Here is a 14,422-nt window from a genome sequence, read left to right as displayed (position 1 = left end):
GGTTCATGACAGAAAATGACTGGCCTGTGGTTTTAGTACTGTAGGAGTCCATTTCTGTCATTATCATGTTGGTGTGTGACATTTACAATAAATCTGGCTGAGCAGAGGTGTGTGTATTTTTTGTGCGTGTGTGTGAGAGAGAGGGAGAGAGAGAGAGGAAGGGATGGGTGATGTTCATGTGTGCTCATGTGTATGATGTGGCTATTTGCGGTAACACAATAAAAAAGTGGCTCTTGGTCTCTGACTGGTTGGCCACCCCTGGTTTATTTAGTTTTAAATGAAGAGGTTTTTAATTGTCATTTGCTGTGCATCTCTCTTTCTGTCATGTTTGTGTAGGCCAGTTTGTGGCACATAGAATATGTATTGTGAAACTGTCAATTGTGGAAGACTTAAAAGGCCTCACGATCAAGCGTTACTATCTTGAAGCAAGCAGGGAGGGACTACCAGTTTCCACCGGCAGCAGATTTTTGTCTGGTCTTTCCATGTGTCTGCTGGGCTTTGTTTATTAAATCTAGAAGTATATTGCTCTGGATGTGTGGATGAACAGGTTGTAAATGTTCCGAAAAATCAGTCGTACAAATGCAGAAATCATTATATTTTCCAAAAATGCACAACATGCCATGTACAGTTTGAGACAACAGCACCTTACTGACAATGAAAGTATGTGCTTTCTAGTGTACTACATGACAGTGTATCTGAACTGAGACACATTGAAGTATTAAGGGCTGCACTTGGAGTCTGTCGGTCTAAAAAAGATATAGTTTCTTTATAAAAATCTGCCTGTATGGATCATATTAATACAACTATACTTTCTCATGTTCACTTGATGATTTATAGTTGCTGTTTCACTGTTCACAGCTGAATCAAGCTCTGCCTTATGTAATGGAAGAATAAAGTTCAATAGAGGGGGAGAAAAAAATTCTGACCTGAAATGTTCCTCCAATGGCAGCACAACCCTTGCTCAGCAGGATGGCTGTACCCGTAGATGGATCAATCAGCGAATGGCTGTAAAGCCGTTTTACCAGGTGATCAGATGACAGGGGTGTCATCTTTGTTCACTTTAATTGCACCCCACGGGACAGCACTTTCTCGCTCAGCTGTCTCCTGGAGACTAGAAGCTCTGCCTCTGTGCTCACCCGAAAGAATGTGAAGAAGAATGTCTTATTCCACTTTCATTCTGAGGAAAGCTTTTTAGCTCCTCTGTAACTGTGGATGATATTTGACAGACTATATATAACTTGAATAATAATAACTTTATTTATACATGGCACCTTTCAAAACAAAGTTACAAAGTGCTTCACAGTACAAGATGGGAAATGGAATGAAATAACATAAAGAATACTGGCAACAAATGGAGATAAGAGCAAGGAATAAAGAAAATTAGAAATGGAAAAACAGGTAAATTAAAAGCAAATATTAAAAAATGAATTAAAAATGATAATTAGGGGAAGGTGATAAAACAATTATTATGGAGAACATAAATGTAAATCAAAGTGGAGGCACAGAAAACAGCTGCGTATATGTCTTTAAGATGGATTTAAAAGATGACAGTGAGCCTTCTTAGGAAGCTTGATTCAGAGAGTGAGTCCACTGACTGAAAAAGCTGGATCAGCCTTGGTTCTCAGCTGAAATTGTGGGATAACCTTGGCTGAGGACCTCAGGTTAGGACCTGGAACGTACAGTCCCACAATTTGACAGCCATCTTAAATCTTAGCTGTTTTAAAGCATTGTCTAAATTTTATTTAATTTCAGTTGCTACTGGCCCATAAAGTAGAATCATCAGCCAAGTCTGATTAAAAACATGGGTTTGCTAATGTTGGCCCCAAATAAGGTTTTAAAATGCATTCCACCCGGAAGTTTACCTTTTCTTACAACGTGCTACGTTGTGCATTGTTGTTGTTGTCATGGCGACGCTTCCGTCGAACAAACGCTGTTGCTAAGCGATGCTCGTAAACTTTAACTTAGAAAGAAGACGATCCCGAAGCTACCCGCAGCTCCATTCACTTGCGTTCAGTCCAGTTCCATAGTTTTGTTCCCGTTATGACCGAGCAGACAGCCGCTGTGGGACATAAAGTTGGAAAACCGATGTTGCATAACTGGGTCGAAGAGGTGAGTGCTGTGAACCATTTCCGAGGTTTAGCTAATGTTAAAAGTTCACGCGAGACTTCTTAACAACGTTTGCTAATTTAATCTAATAATTAATATACCTGGAGCTAACACCTGGTGTCTAGGTAACCATATTTGAAAGGCAGCGTCCCTGACACAGCAAGTATATGTTATAACACGGATGTCACTCAGGGCCACAGAATTAGGTACACCTTGCTAGCACTGCTAGCACTAAGTTGGATCCAATTCTACCTTCAGAATTGCCTTAATTCTTCGTATGGTCTGCTCCTGCTGTAGCCCATCTGCTTCAAGGTTTGCTATTTTGTGTAGTATTTAGAGATGTCCTTCTGCATACCTTGCTTATGACAAGTGGTTGTTTGAGTTTCTGTTGCCTTCAGCTCAAACCAGTCGGGCCATTCTCTGACCTCTGGCATCAACAAGTCATTTTACCCGTGAGAACTGCTGCTCACTGGATATATTTTTCTTTTTTGGACCATTCTCTGTAAACCCTAGAGACGGTTCTGTGGGAAAATTCGTGTAGATGGGCAGTTACTGAAATACCCAGATCATCCACGCCATGTTCTTAAATGACCTTTCTCCCCCATTCTGAGGCTTGATTTGAACTTGAGCAGATCATCTTGACCATATCTGCATGTCTAAATGCAGTGAGTTACTACAATGTAATTGGCTAATTCAATAGTTGCATTAAAAAGCAGTTTAAAAAGAACAGGTGTACCTAATGGACTGGCCAGTAATTGTGTATCAATATAGTTGTAATTCCTCACCAGATAATTCAATACATTTGTAAAACCATTTGAAATAAAGCTGAAAGTCTGCACTGCAGTCATGTCTTGATTGTCTGATTTATAATCAACTGTGATGGTGTACAGTTGCAAAAGTACAAAAACATTTTTTTACTTATCCAAAATTGTAGATTTTCATGGTTTTCCACCCGACTAAAAAATCCTGTGATTTTTTTTTTTTTTTTTACTCAGAGAGCCATTGCAGATCTCCATACAGAGGACCCAGAGACACACAAGCACATACATGGCCACAAGGGGATTCTCACAATAGACCTGGAGTCCAAGATGGAGTCTGTGACTACGCTGAAAGCAGCTTATGTTGCTCCAAAGAGTCCAGTGGGGAGGTTACAGGGTATGTGTCTTTATCTTTCACCAGCCAGAATGAAAAAAAATGTTGAAACCCATACCATTAAGAGCCATGTAAAGAACAGAGAAGCATTTACAAAGAGCTGAAAGGTTTTATTATTTGCTGTGACCTCTTCTTATTTCAATTCCAAAAAGTTTTTTATTCTGGGGGATGGCTTTCTGTGCATGCCCTGTTCATCCTGTCTTTTATATTTTCCTCGGTTCAGGCATCAGAGGCGAGCTGCTTAAAAAACACACTGCCCAGATGATAAGGTAAATGAACTATGAACAAGTCTTTTGATGTTAAACGAATTATTTCTGGAAGTGGTTTGTTTATGGAGACGAGGAGCACTGCCTGACCATGTCTTGAGGGGAAGGTGATGTAATATTTACACGTCGGGGTTTGTTTTACTGTTCAGTCACAGCTGTGATAGCTTTTAAATCAGACTTTATGGTGTTATTTTACACAGGGGCCAGTCACCCTTATGGGGTTTATAAAGTCCATCCCTGCAGAGGTGGTTGTTAACATCCCACACAAGTTAACAACTCATAAAAGCCTGCAAAGCGTAATGTCTTCAATGAAAACTTTTTGACTAGTAGTAGACAGTGTGTCATCATTTGATTTTAAACCATACACTAAATTTCCTGGGTTTTATAAGCAAACACCAACGGTGTGTCCAATAGCCTTGTATGATTTGGCTGATTGGCTGTTATGTAAAGCACAACACTGTGTATAAATAATCCTAGCCAGATGGGAGATTGGCGGAGTATCAAGCTTTGGGTTTCATTTCAGTCCAGTATGACATATTTTATATACTATATGTAATACCACAGAGCCACTGAGTGTCATGAAACGATGCAAATAAATGATGCTTACACCAGGAGCCTTAAACGCCCTGCACACCATCAGCTCACCCACACATGTTTGCATTTATTAGAGCTCTTCGCTGGACTGTGTGGGCATGAGCAGACTGCGCCTGGCTAATAGTGCTTCTTGCACCTGCTAGGGCTAGACGACTTTACTATTTCCAGTGAATGCAACGCTTCAGCTTGCGTGCTACGTTCAGTCAAAAGATTTGGAAGAATGCAAAAACCATCCTTGTATGGTCAGACATCCTTCCAGGATGGCTAATCTTAATAGCAAATGAGGCAGATGGATAATTGCATATAATATTTTTTTTTTTAAATCACTCCTTTCAGAAGCAGTTGATTTTATTTTCTTTTTATGATACTAACTTTAGCATTATGAATGAATTCTGAATATTTTCTGAGTTGCAGGCCCTTCACACAGGAGTTAAAGGCAAATTTGCTTCTTAAGTACATGAAGCAGCCATGTGAAAATTTCAGGAATGGAAAGACAAATTTAAGAAAATGGGGAAAACTTGAAAAGGTGTAAACTGGGTAATTGGATGATTAAAACAAGTTCTGCTTCTTACATACATTTTGTTTCCAAAATACTTTTCTAACGTGCAGCTTATGGCTGTGAAATAGTGTTCTTTGCATGTTCTATATGATAACTTGGACATGTTACTCAGACTTCTCTCTTTGTTCAGACTGCAAGCTTTGTGTATAAAACATAAAAATATATTGCAGGTCTGCTGGATATCTCTGTACTTGAAATGCAATGGTTTTCAGAACTTCTGGGAAACAAGAGAGAGCATAAATCTTCAACCCACCTCAAAATTTTTGTGTGGCTTCTTTCAATATATTCACGTCACTATAGGAAAAAATCATCTGTTTCTGAGGAGTTCAGATGGGAAGCACTGATTGATTTTTGATTTCAGGAAAGACCTAGAATTCATCCAACCATCCATTTTCTGCTGTTTATCTGGGTCTCGGTTGTGTGGGCAGCAGAGATGTCCAGACCTCCCTCTAGCACCTCCACCTCTAGCTAATCTGGGGGAAGCCAAGGCATTTCCAAGCCAGCCAAGAGACATAGTCTCTCCTCAGCATGTCCTGGTTCTGCCCAGGGGCTTCACAAACCTCTCTGAGGAGGTGCACGGGAGGCATAAATGCCCAAACCACTTCAGCTGGCTCCTTTCAATGTGCAGCAACTTTCAGTATATTTTATAGTAAATAGGTTGTTTACAAATCATTTAATTACATCATGCTACACTTAAAAAAACAAAACAACAACAAAAACTGTATGTGCTGGATCACAGATAAGTGCTGCTGCTTGGTGCTTAGATTCTGTCTTCTTGTTTTCACAGTGAGAAGATTCATGCTGATCTGAATCCACTGACTCCCAAAACGGAGTACTGCTCCACAACCCAGAAGGATTTCTGTGTGGAGGGATTTGTGCCTCATAAACCTGAAACAACACGTGTATGTAGAGTTACAAACTTTGTGTGTGTTTGTGTCTGTGCTTAATCTCCCCAAACAGCAACAATCTGATTTCAAAACTACAAAATAAATTTCCATACTTTTATTTCCTCCTCTTTGAGTTGTTTGTATTTTGGTTATGTGAAATACACAGTTGCTGTGAGAAGCAGAATACCTAAAATAATAAGTACATCATCAGCCTCTCCTATAAAAGCCTGAAAATCTTTCTGACATTTTACTGGTTTAATTTTTTACAGGTTCATGACTACAAAACTGACCAGGCCATCACATTCTGGAGTGAAAACTGCCAGCGGATACAGGTAAGTCAGACTGCTTTATCTCATAGTGGTTTCTTTTTCTCTCCTTTAAAATATCCATATTTAAGTTCTATTTAAGTGATTTATTTATCGGTTGAAAGTTATATGTGATCAACAGCACAGCAATTTTCCCTGTCTGATGATGAACACTTGTGTTTGCGGTCTGTCCTTAGTGTCTGAGCAGCTGTTTTCCTTTCTTAAAGAATACTGTTTAGCCACTAATAGCACCATGAAATATGTCAGGGAACACACAACAGCAGCAGGAGAGTCACACTTATCCACCAAGGTCAAGAGGATGATATTAATCACCTCTCTCTGCTGTGATTAGTCATAGTAGGGGTGGGCGATATAAACGATATACGATAGAAATGATATAAATTTGGCCAACGATAGAGATTTTGACTATACCGCTCTATCGCGATAGTGCATGTTGATGACGTCATCAAGCTGCGCCTGTTTTGGTGGAAAGCATTGCAGCAGCTACAACCATTATCATCTGCAAATTATGCCGGCAGTCATAGCAAAGAGATGAAGCACTGTTGAAATATGGGTAAAGGCAAAAACTGCGCTTCCTCCACTTCCGTAACATTGATTCATTAATGTTGAATTCTCTCTCTATTCCCATCTTGTTGCAGTATATTAATGACTAACCTCGTATTGTGGATGAATAATCTCAGTTGTTCTCCTGACTGAAGTTTGGCCCGTGTATGGCATCCTGCTATGCGATTGCATTTGTCCCTAACCACCAGAATCCCTCACGTTAACTTTTATCGAGTGGAAAAAAGTTGGCGTTCATCCTCCAGCTTCACTGTGCTAATGTTATGCTAACATAGCTGTGTCGCTAGCAATCAGGTAGCACAACATTATATACCAGGTAGTCCAACTTCAGTAACCCTGCAAACGCCACTGCTGTTTAGTTTTCTGTCTTCATTTATGTTGGAAGTGGTAGCAGAGCTGTACGTTTTAATTAGTTTCAAAAATCTCTCAGTCAGAACATGGTCTGTCATGTTTAGGTGGAAACTAGCGAGCTAACTTCCTGTTAACTTCTAACTCCGTTAAATTTAATAAATTCTGTTTTCATGGATGCCTGGATGTTAAACTTAATTGTTACACCTGGTAAAGCAGCATCGCTGATGATTTAATTAAAGATGAAAGAATTTAGACCGTTTTTAACTCTCAGTGTTCGTTTGGGACCTGAACAGGACGGAGTTTTGGACCCAGATTACTCCGCGAAGCTCCTCTCTACGGCAGTCGTAATGCTCTGACAATCCATCAAGCAGTGTGGCTTAACAAAGTTGTACTAAAACATTTTTTAACAGATTTCTGCACGCCAAAATCAGTTCGAGGTCAGTAAGCACAACCAGAATTCATACATAAGGCACACTCTCGATTTTTGAGAAAATTAAAGGATTTTAAGTGTGCCTTATAGTGTGGAAAATACGTTATACAGAAGAAAAGGCTATATCGCGATATATATCGTTACCGCACGTGCTTCAAATTATACCGCGATATGGATTTTAGGCCATATCGCCAAGTCATAGTGTATTTTTGTGTCACAGGGTGTGACTGCCGCCCGGAGCTCGAAGGGACCCTTCAGGAAGTCGGCTCTGTTCAGCACGCCCATCACCGAGCGGCTGGATGAAATTGATCTCCCACCTGACAATTGAGGCACTACACCAGCGTGCTGTTCTGCCACTTTTTTTAATGATTTTTTATTAAAATGGTAATCCATTTTAAAGGTTAAGTTTAGTTCTTAGTGATAGTGGCACCACAAAGGATTTATCTATTCTTTAAGGCTATTCTTTTTTTTGTTATTATTGGCACTCATGTTGGTTAAGTGAACTGCCATCGCCAAAACAGCAGTTAGAGCTGCACAAGACTCACTGTGTGTACTGGACATCATAAATCCTATGCAACAGCTGGGAGACCAGCATATATTCTGTGTACCCGACTGTCAGTGTATTGACAACAAAACTGACTTGGATGAGATGAATCAGCAGTCAGTGTTTGAAAAGATGCTACCTAGATGCTGAGTACCATGACCGCAGCTGTATTTACATCTGCACCATGAGCATGTCACAGGAATGGGAGGAAAGAAGGATGTTTTGAGTGTGTAAGTGGACCCGTGGGATGTCATTATTTTCTTATTACTGAGCAAGTATCTCCGTGCCATCAGTGGAAGAAACTCCAAGCTGCCGGGCATGACAGATTAACTCATTCTCAGTAATATGCATTAATCTGCCAATCAGATTTAATCATTTCAGATTGTCCCTGCCCACTTTTTCCCCAGGTAACAACAACAAATTGACTGGAGGGCTTTTGAGATGCTAAAGATGGCCCCTGGCTGCAAGGAGTGAATTACTTCTAATCAGCCAATCGTATTGCGTCACTTAGCATATGAAACGGTTCATAACTGTCTGAGAAGCCAGTGTTTTCAAAGTGTGCACATATATCCAACGGAAAATTTGTTGTGTACACCTAGCGCTGCGTTGGACCCTTTTTGACTCCAGAACTGCCTTAGAGTAATTCTTCTTCATGAAGATTTTGGTCCACGTTGATGTGATTTGTTGGCTCCCACATCTCAAAGGTGCTCTGATGGATTGAGATCTGGTGAGAAACCAGAACCTTCTCAAGTAAAGTCTAAGAATATCTGTAATAAGTAAACCTTTCACCCTGTCTCTCTCACACTGTTAGCTGTGGTCCCTCCATGCGGAGGATGAAGCAGGTTTCACTGATTGATGGGTGTGACAGCAACTTTAGTACTTTCTGCACCTGACTGTTGTGTTGCTCTGTGCACCTAGCCGGGAGTTTGTTTACATCCTCTGTTCATCTTTTTCTGTAATATGTCTGTGCAGCCTTTTTGCAACCTGTAATTATTGCATTCAGTTAGTGCTGAGTGGCAAAAAGACACACTTTTCTCTGACACCGGGTAAATATGTCACCCTTAAAGAGGAACAACAGCTTATTCACACACATGTGCTGCTACAGCATGCTAATTTAAAACAATACATCGCTGGGAGTCACACAATGTATGCTACAGATTCATGTACGTCTTCTGTCAATCAAAGGACAATGCCGGGCTCTGCTGATCCTTTCTGGGCTTTCAGCAGGGATTAGTGGGTGGTAGCTATGGCGACAAGTAATTTTTAGTGTATATCGCTGCAGCTTTTCTCTCCAGACATTTCAATATCTCACAGCATCATACAGGAAAACCAATTTGCCTCTGAAAGACAAGGGCTTGCAGCAGATTTGTACTCAACATTTGAAATGAAATGTGATACAGCAACTGTCATTTTGTTTCAGCTGTGCTATTTATACATGCCGAGGTACACTGTACAATAGAAATCTACAGACAGTGAAGTCATTTTTAGGTCAGAAGGTAATGTTCTGTTCCCACAAGTGTGTAACTGCTATTTTAGCATAACTGAAGTGACTGTATCCTAATGCTGACCAGGTCCTAACCATAGACTATGTATACTATGACATCATTTTGAGTCAGTGGCCATATTTCGACAAGAAGGCAGAGCGCTTAGTTATCAACTGAATGGCAGCAAGCTTGGTTAGAATCCATAAACTATAAGGGTGCAACTCACAGACACATGTCTCCTAATTAGTGCAGTGATGTCTCATGATATTAATCAGCTAATTTATTTTTATAGAAGGCTTAAACTCAAACCAGTTAGCACGGGTCAGTCCTAGGAGACACAATAGGCTGTAGCTTTAATTAGTCAAAGCGCCCAAGCCATGAAGCCTCAATAAAAATTGAAGGCTGAGTTCCCAAACAAAAATCTAACCTGGAACAATTGTTTTGAAGAAGTAAATTATATAAAGGAACCAAAAAGAGTTTTTCTACTGGCTGCTGGAGGCACAGTCTCCATAGGCTCCCATGGTAAACGTACAGTACTCACAAATAAAAATAGTGTATAATTAACAGGTTTATTATCATTAGCTAAAACTAAACTAAAACAGCGATGTTACATCCACTTCAAAGAAAGTATCACTAATGCTAGGGAACAGCAGCTAACAACAGCTAACAGGGGTTAACAGCAGTTAACAGTAGCAAAATCAGCAGCACTACGGACAGTTCAGCTTTCATCGGTCAGATTAGCGTCTCTGAATTACTGACCCGTATCACAGTCCTCACAAAGTTTTATAGCCTCTTCCGGAGTAAGTAAAAGTGCATGCTTTTCACCCATGTTGACAGCTGAGGTAAACAGTAGACTGGCAGCATTCCACAGATGGGGAAAAAACTCAAGGGCCGATCCAGTCCAGACAAACACACCGGCCATAGCCAATACAGTCTAAATTTAATGTTTTTGATCTCTCTTGGCTGACTAAAACATTCAATTCAATTCAATTTTATTTATATAGCGCCAAATCACAACACAAGTCACCTCAAGGCGCTTTATATTGTACAGTAGATACAGAGGGAAAAAAACCAACAATCATATGACCCCCTATGAGCAAGCACTTTGGCGACAGTGGGAAGGAAAAACTCCCTTTTAACAGGAAGAAACCTCCAGCAGAACCAGGCTGGAGGGGCGGCCATCTGCTGTGACCGGTTGGGGTAAGAGAAGGAAGACAGGATAAAGACATGCTGTGGAAGAGAGATAGAGGTTAATAACAGATATGATTCAATGCAGAGAGGTCTGTTAATACATAGTGAGTGAGAAAGGTGACTGGAAAGGAAAAATTCAATGCATCATGGGAATCTCCCGGCAGCCTACGTCTATTGCAGCATAACTAAGGGAGGATTCAGGGTCACCTGGTCCAGCCCTAACTATATGCTTTAGCAAAAAGGAAAGTTTTAAGTCTAATCTTAATAGTGTCTGTCTCCCGAATCCAAACTGGAAGAGGGGCCTGAAAACTGAAGGCTCTCCCTCCCATTCTACTTTTAAATACTCTAGGAACAACAAGTAGGCCTGCAGTGCGAGAGCGAAGTGCTCTAATAGGGTGATATGGTACTACAAGGTCATTAAGATAAGATGGGGCCTGATTATTTAAGACCTTGTATGTGAGGAGCAGGATTTTGAATTCAATTCTGGATTTAACAGGAAGCCAATGAAGGGAAGCCAAAACAGGAGAAATATGCTCTCTCTTTCTAGTCCCTGTCAGGACTCTTGCTGCAGCATTTTGGATTAGCTGAAGGCTTTTCAGCGAGTTTTTTGGACATCCTGATAACAATGAATTACAGTAGTCCAGCCTGGAAGTAATAAATGCATGAACTAGTTTTTCAGCGTCACTCTGAGACAGGATATTTCTAATTTTAGAGATGTTGCGCAAATGGAAGAACACAGTCTTACATATTTGTTTAATATGTACGTTGAAGGACATATCCTGGTCAAAAATGACTCCAAGGTTCCTCACAGCGTTACTGGAGGCTGAGGTAATGCCATCCAGAGTAAGAATCTGGTTAGATACCATATTTCTAAGATTTTCAGGGCCGAGCACAATAACCTCAGTTTTATCTGAATTAAGAAGCAGAAAGTTAGCGGCCATCCAGGTCTTTATGTCTTTAAGACATTCCTGCAGTTTAACTAATTGGTGTGTGTTATCTGGCTTCATGGACAGATAGAGCTGGGTGTCATCTACATAGCAGTGAAAATGTATGCTATGTCTTCTAATGATACTGCCTAAGGGAAGCATGTATAATGTAAACAGAACTGGTCCTAGCATCAAATCCTGTGGAACTCCATAACTGACCTTAGTGTGTGAAGAGGACTCTCCATTTACATGTACAAATTGGAGTCTATTAGATAGATATGATACAAACCACTGCAGCACAGTACCTGTAATACCTACAGCATGTTCTAATCGCTCTAATAGGATATTATGGTCAACAGTATCAAACGCTGCACTGAGGTCTAGCAAGACAAGCGCAGAGATGAGTCCACTGTCAGAGGCCATAAGAAGATCATTTGTAACCTTCACTAAAGCTGTTTCTGTGCTGTGATGAGCTCTGAAACCTGACTGAAGCTCTTCAAATAAGCCATTCCTCTGCAGATGATCTGTTAGCTGTTTGACAACTACTCTTTCAAGGATTTTTGATATGAAAGGAAGGTTGTTTGTCTTATAGCAGACGCCATAGCTAGGATTATACACTTGAATTGTGACGAATAAGAAAACAGAACTCGGTTGACTGCAGCTGGCAAACTACTGAAATCTAGTGGTGAAAACTTTTAGTAACTTTATAAATGACCAACATGTTTACAGCCTGGAACAAACAGAAAATTATATAAATAGTTTATGCTGGCGTCCACTCTGGCGTCCACTTGGCTTCATCTCCAGAATTTTCAAGTCACTGAACTGGATGCCTCAGCTGTGTTTGTGTTGTTGGTGCTGTGATATCTCTGAGGGGTGGATCAGCCAATAAGTCTGGGCTTCAGTTTGGGTCATAGACAGTATAAAACATGGATGTAGCTTCGAGGTCAGAAACTGAGACCAACGTGAAAGGCCATCAGATGGCAATAGTTGTGGTTGCACAAACACTTGAACCCATAAAGGTTACATGGAAAATGATTTTCTGATTGGCAATAACAGAGCAGCAAAAGGAGCTTTATTGTATGGGTGGGGATTTGACTCACTTTTGGATAAAGTCCCAAGTGGCCATCAGAGGAACTGCAGTTTTTTGCTTTTCAGCCTCGAGTTTTTCCCTTGGTAGTCGCTAGAATTTATTTTTTTGCTCTTTAGTTTAATCTGCAGAATTGTGGCTTTTTGGCTTTTACTGTTTCTCTTAAACTATCTGCAAAATCCTCAAAAGCTTTAAACCACTGAGATCAAAGAAATTCTGTGTTCAACACAAAAAAACACGTTGTCATTCTTACAGAGATTGCGGCCAGAAATAGCAAGAGTCCCTACGAAGCTAAAACGCTGATATTGCTCCTATTTATAGTTATATCGTTTTTTAATATGCATATATCTTGCATCTGGAATTCACCAAAGCTGTTTTCCAGAGCTTAAAGAGACACAAAGTTACTCTGTGTAAACTCGGAGCAGTTCGTATAACAAAAGGTCTGATCTATATGTGGCAAAAGCAGAACGTAACAGATGATTGGATGACAGCCAGGTCAGCTGAGGGAAGCTCGGCATGGGGTTCAGTGGAGACCCTCAATCCCCTCTGTGTGGCTCTAACTGGTGTCAGGATGCGGCATGTCGCTGCAAGAAAGTGGGCGGTAATTACAGGGGAATATGCTATCCTGCAGAGATGACAACGCACGAGCGCTCGCGTGCGCACACACACACCCGTGCACCTGCTCAAAAACTGATGAGCCTCTAATGAGCGGTGATGTCATTACAACCAAAACACAGCTGTCTGCTGCCGACTCGTGTTTCCTCCTCGCTGTCTGTCCACAGGCTGCAGATACACAATGCTCTGCTTTACTGAAGCACACTCAGTATTTTAGGGAAATGTAAAGTGATAGGCTGGATGTAAAAAATGGATGCACCCATTACACCCATTACTTAGTGAAACTCAGCAATACTGCTCATTCATAGGGTAACAACCCGTCAATCATAAGGTAGTCCCGTCCTAAAGCATGCACTAATTGGGACCACAGTTCACAAAATTAATATCAGATGTGTCCTCTCTCATCACCATCTCTTCCAGGCCATCTACGGGAACAACAAAGCATTCCCAGGCCAGCCAAGAGATGTAACCCCACCTGTCCTGGGGGTATCCCAGGGTCACCTCCTCCTGGTGGCACATGCCCAGAACATCTCACCCAGGAAGAATCCTAATCAGATGCTTGAACCACCTCAGCTGGTTTATTTGAATGTGGAGGAGTAGTGGCTCTAGTCTGAGTCCGTTACAAATGGACTGGACTCCTCACCCTACCTCTAAACGAGAGCTCATGACCATGGGTCAAGGTGGGACATAGAATAGAGGAGGAAAAGAGAACCACAGAGAAGATTCGTGGATGTAGTGAAGGACCTGCGGACGGTTGGTGTGACCGAGTAGCATGCTACAGTAGAGACAGGGTGAGGTGGAGGCAGACGATCTGCTGTGCTGACCCCTCAAGGAAAAACATGAAGTACTGCTCACCTCGGCAGGGTGGATGTATAAACATTTTCTTTGCAAAAGGGTCTGGGTATCATAGAATAATGTTGGTTTCCTAGTACAAATAAACATATATGAATAAATTAAATATGAAAAAATGTTCTTGGTCTCAGAAACAAAACTGAAATCCTGGCCTGAGACATCTGCGCACGGTCAATTACTCCGTTAGTTCCTCTGAAACTGAAACAGGAAGTCAGCTGTTTGTTTGTTACTAAACCAAATCAATAAAGTCATGTGACCGATTTCTATTTTGTTCCCAAATGAAAAATTTGGAAATGAAAAAGAAAACTCACTAGTTTGGTTGGTCTTGGGTAGACAGGAAGTAGAAGTTAAGAGAAATAAATATGAAAATAAAAGCAGATAACAGAATAACCTGCTTTGGTTCAACCTACCTCGTTAACCAATTAATCTTCCAAGGTTAACAGCAAAGGTTAGAGTGCCTCTCTAGTAAATTGGTTGCTGCACTTAATTTT

The 14,422-nt window shown here is 40.8% G+C and overlaps 1 protein-coding gene across 4 annotated transcripts; it reads left to right on the top strand.

Annotated features, from left to right (window-relative positions):
* Positions 1 to 1,888: 1,888 nt before the first annotated feature.
* Positions 1,889 to 14,247, top strand: spag8 (sperm associated antigen 8). 4 transcript variants are annotated; one of them, XM_040000958.1, is made up of 7 exons: positions 1,889 to 2,109; positions 3,102 to 3,261; positions 3,482 to 3,527; positions 5,039 to 5,299; positions 5,465 to 5,579; positions 5,834 to 5,896; positions 13,500 to 14,242. In XM_040000958.1, exons 1-7 carry the CDS (start codon positions 2,041 to 2,043, stop codon positions 13,677 to 13,679), a joined length of 894 nt encoding a protein of 297 aa, XP_039856892.1. In that variant the 5' UTR covers positions 1,889 to 2,040; the 3' UTR covers positions 13,680 to 14,242. The 4 variants fall into 4 exon arrangements, with proteins under 4 accessions (XP_039856892.1, XP_039856893.1, XP_039856895.1 ...); XM_040000959.1 differs by lacking the exon at positions 13,500 to 14,242 and adding an exon at positions 7,453 to 10,287 and having other exon boundaries at positions 1,896 to 2,109; XM_040000960.1 differs by lacking the exon at positions 1,889 to 2,109 and adding an exon at positions 2,155 to 2,418 and having other exon boundaries at positions 13,500 to 14,247.
* The last annotated feature ends 175 nt before the right edge of the window (positions 14,248 to 14,422 follow it).

This window comes from Simochromis diagramma, unplaced genomic scaffold (assembly GCF_900408965.1).
Source record: "Simochromis diagramma unplaced genomic scaffold, fSimDia1.1 OVJJ01000596.1, whole genome shotgun sequence".
Lineage (NCBI taxonomy): Eukaryota > Metazoa > Chordata > Actinopteri > Cichliformes > Cichlidae > Simochromis > Simochromis diagramma.
Note: the sequence above shows the minus strand (reverse complement) of the source record. Positions and strands in the feature narration are given on the sequence as shown.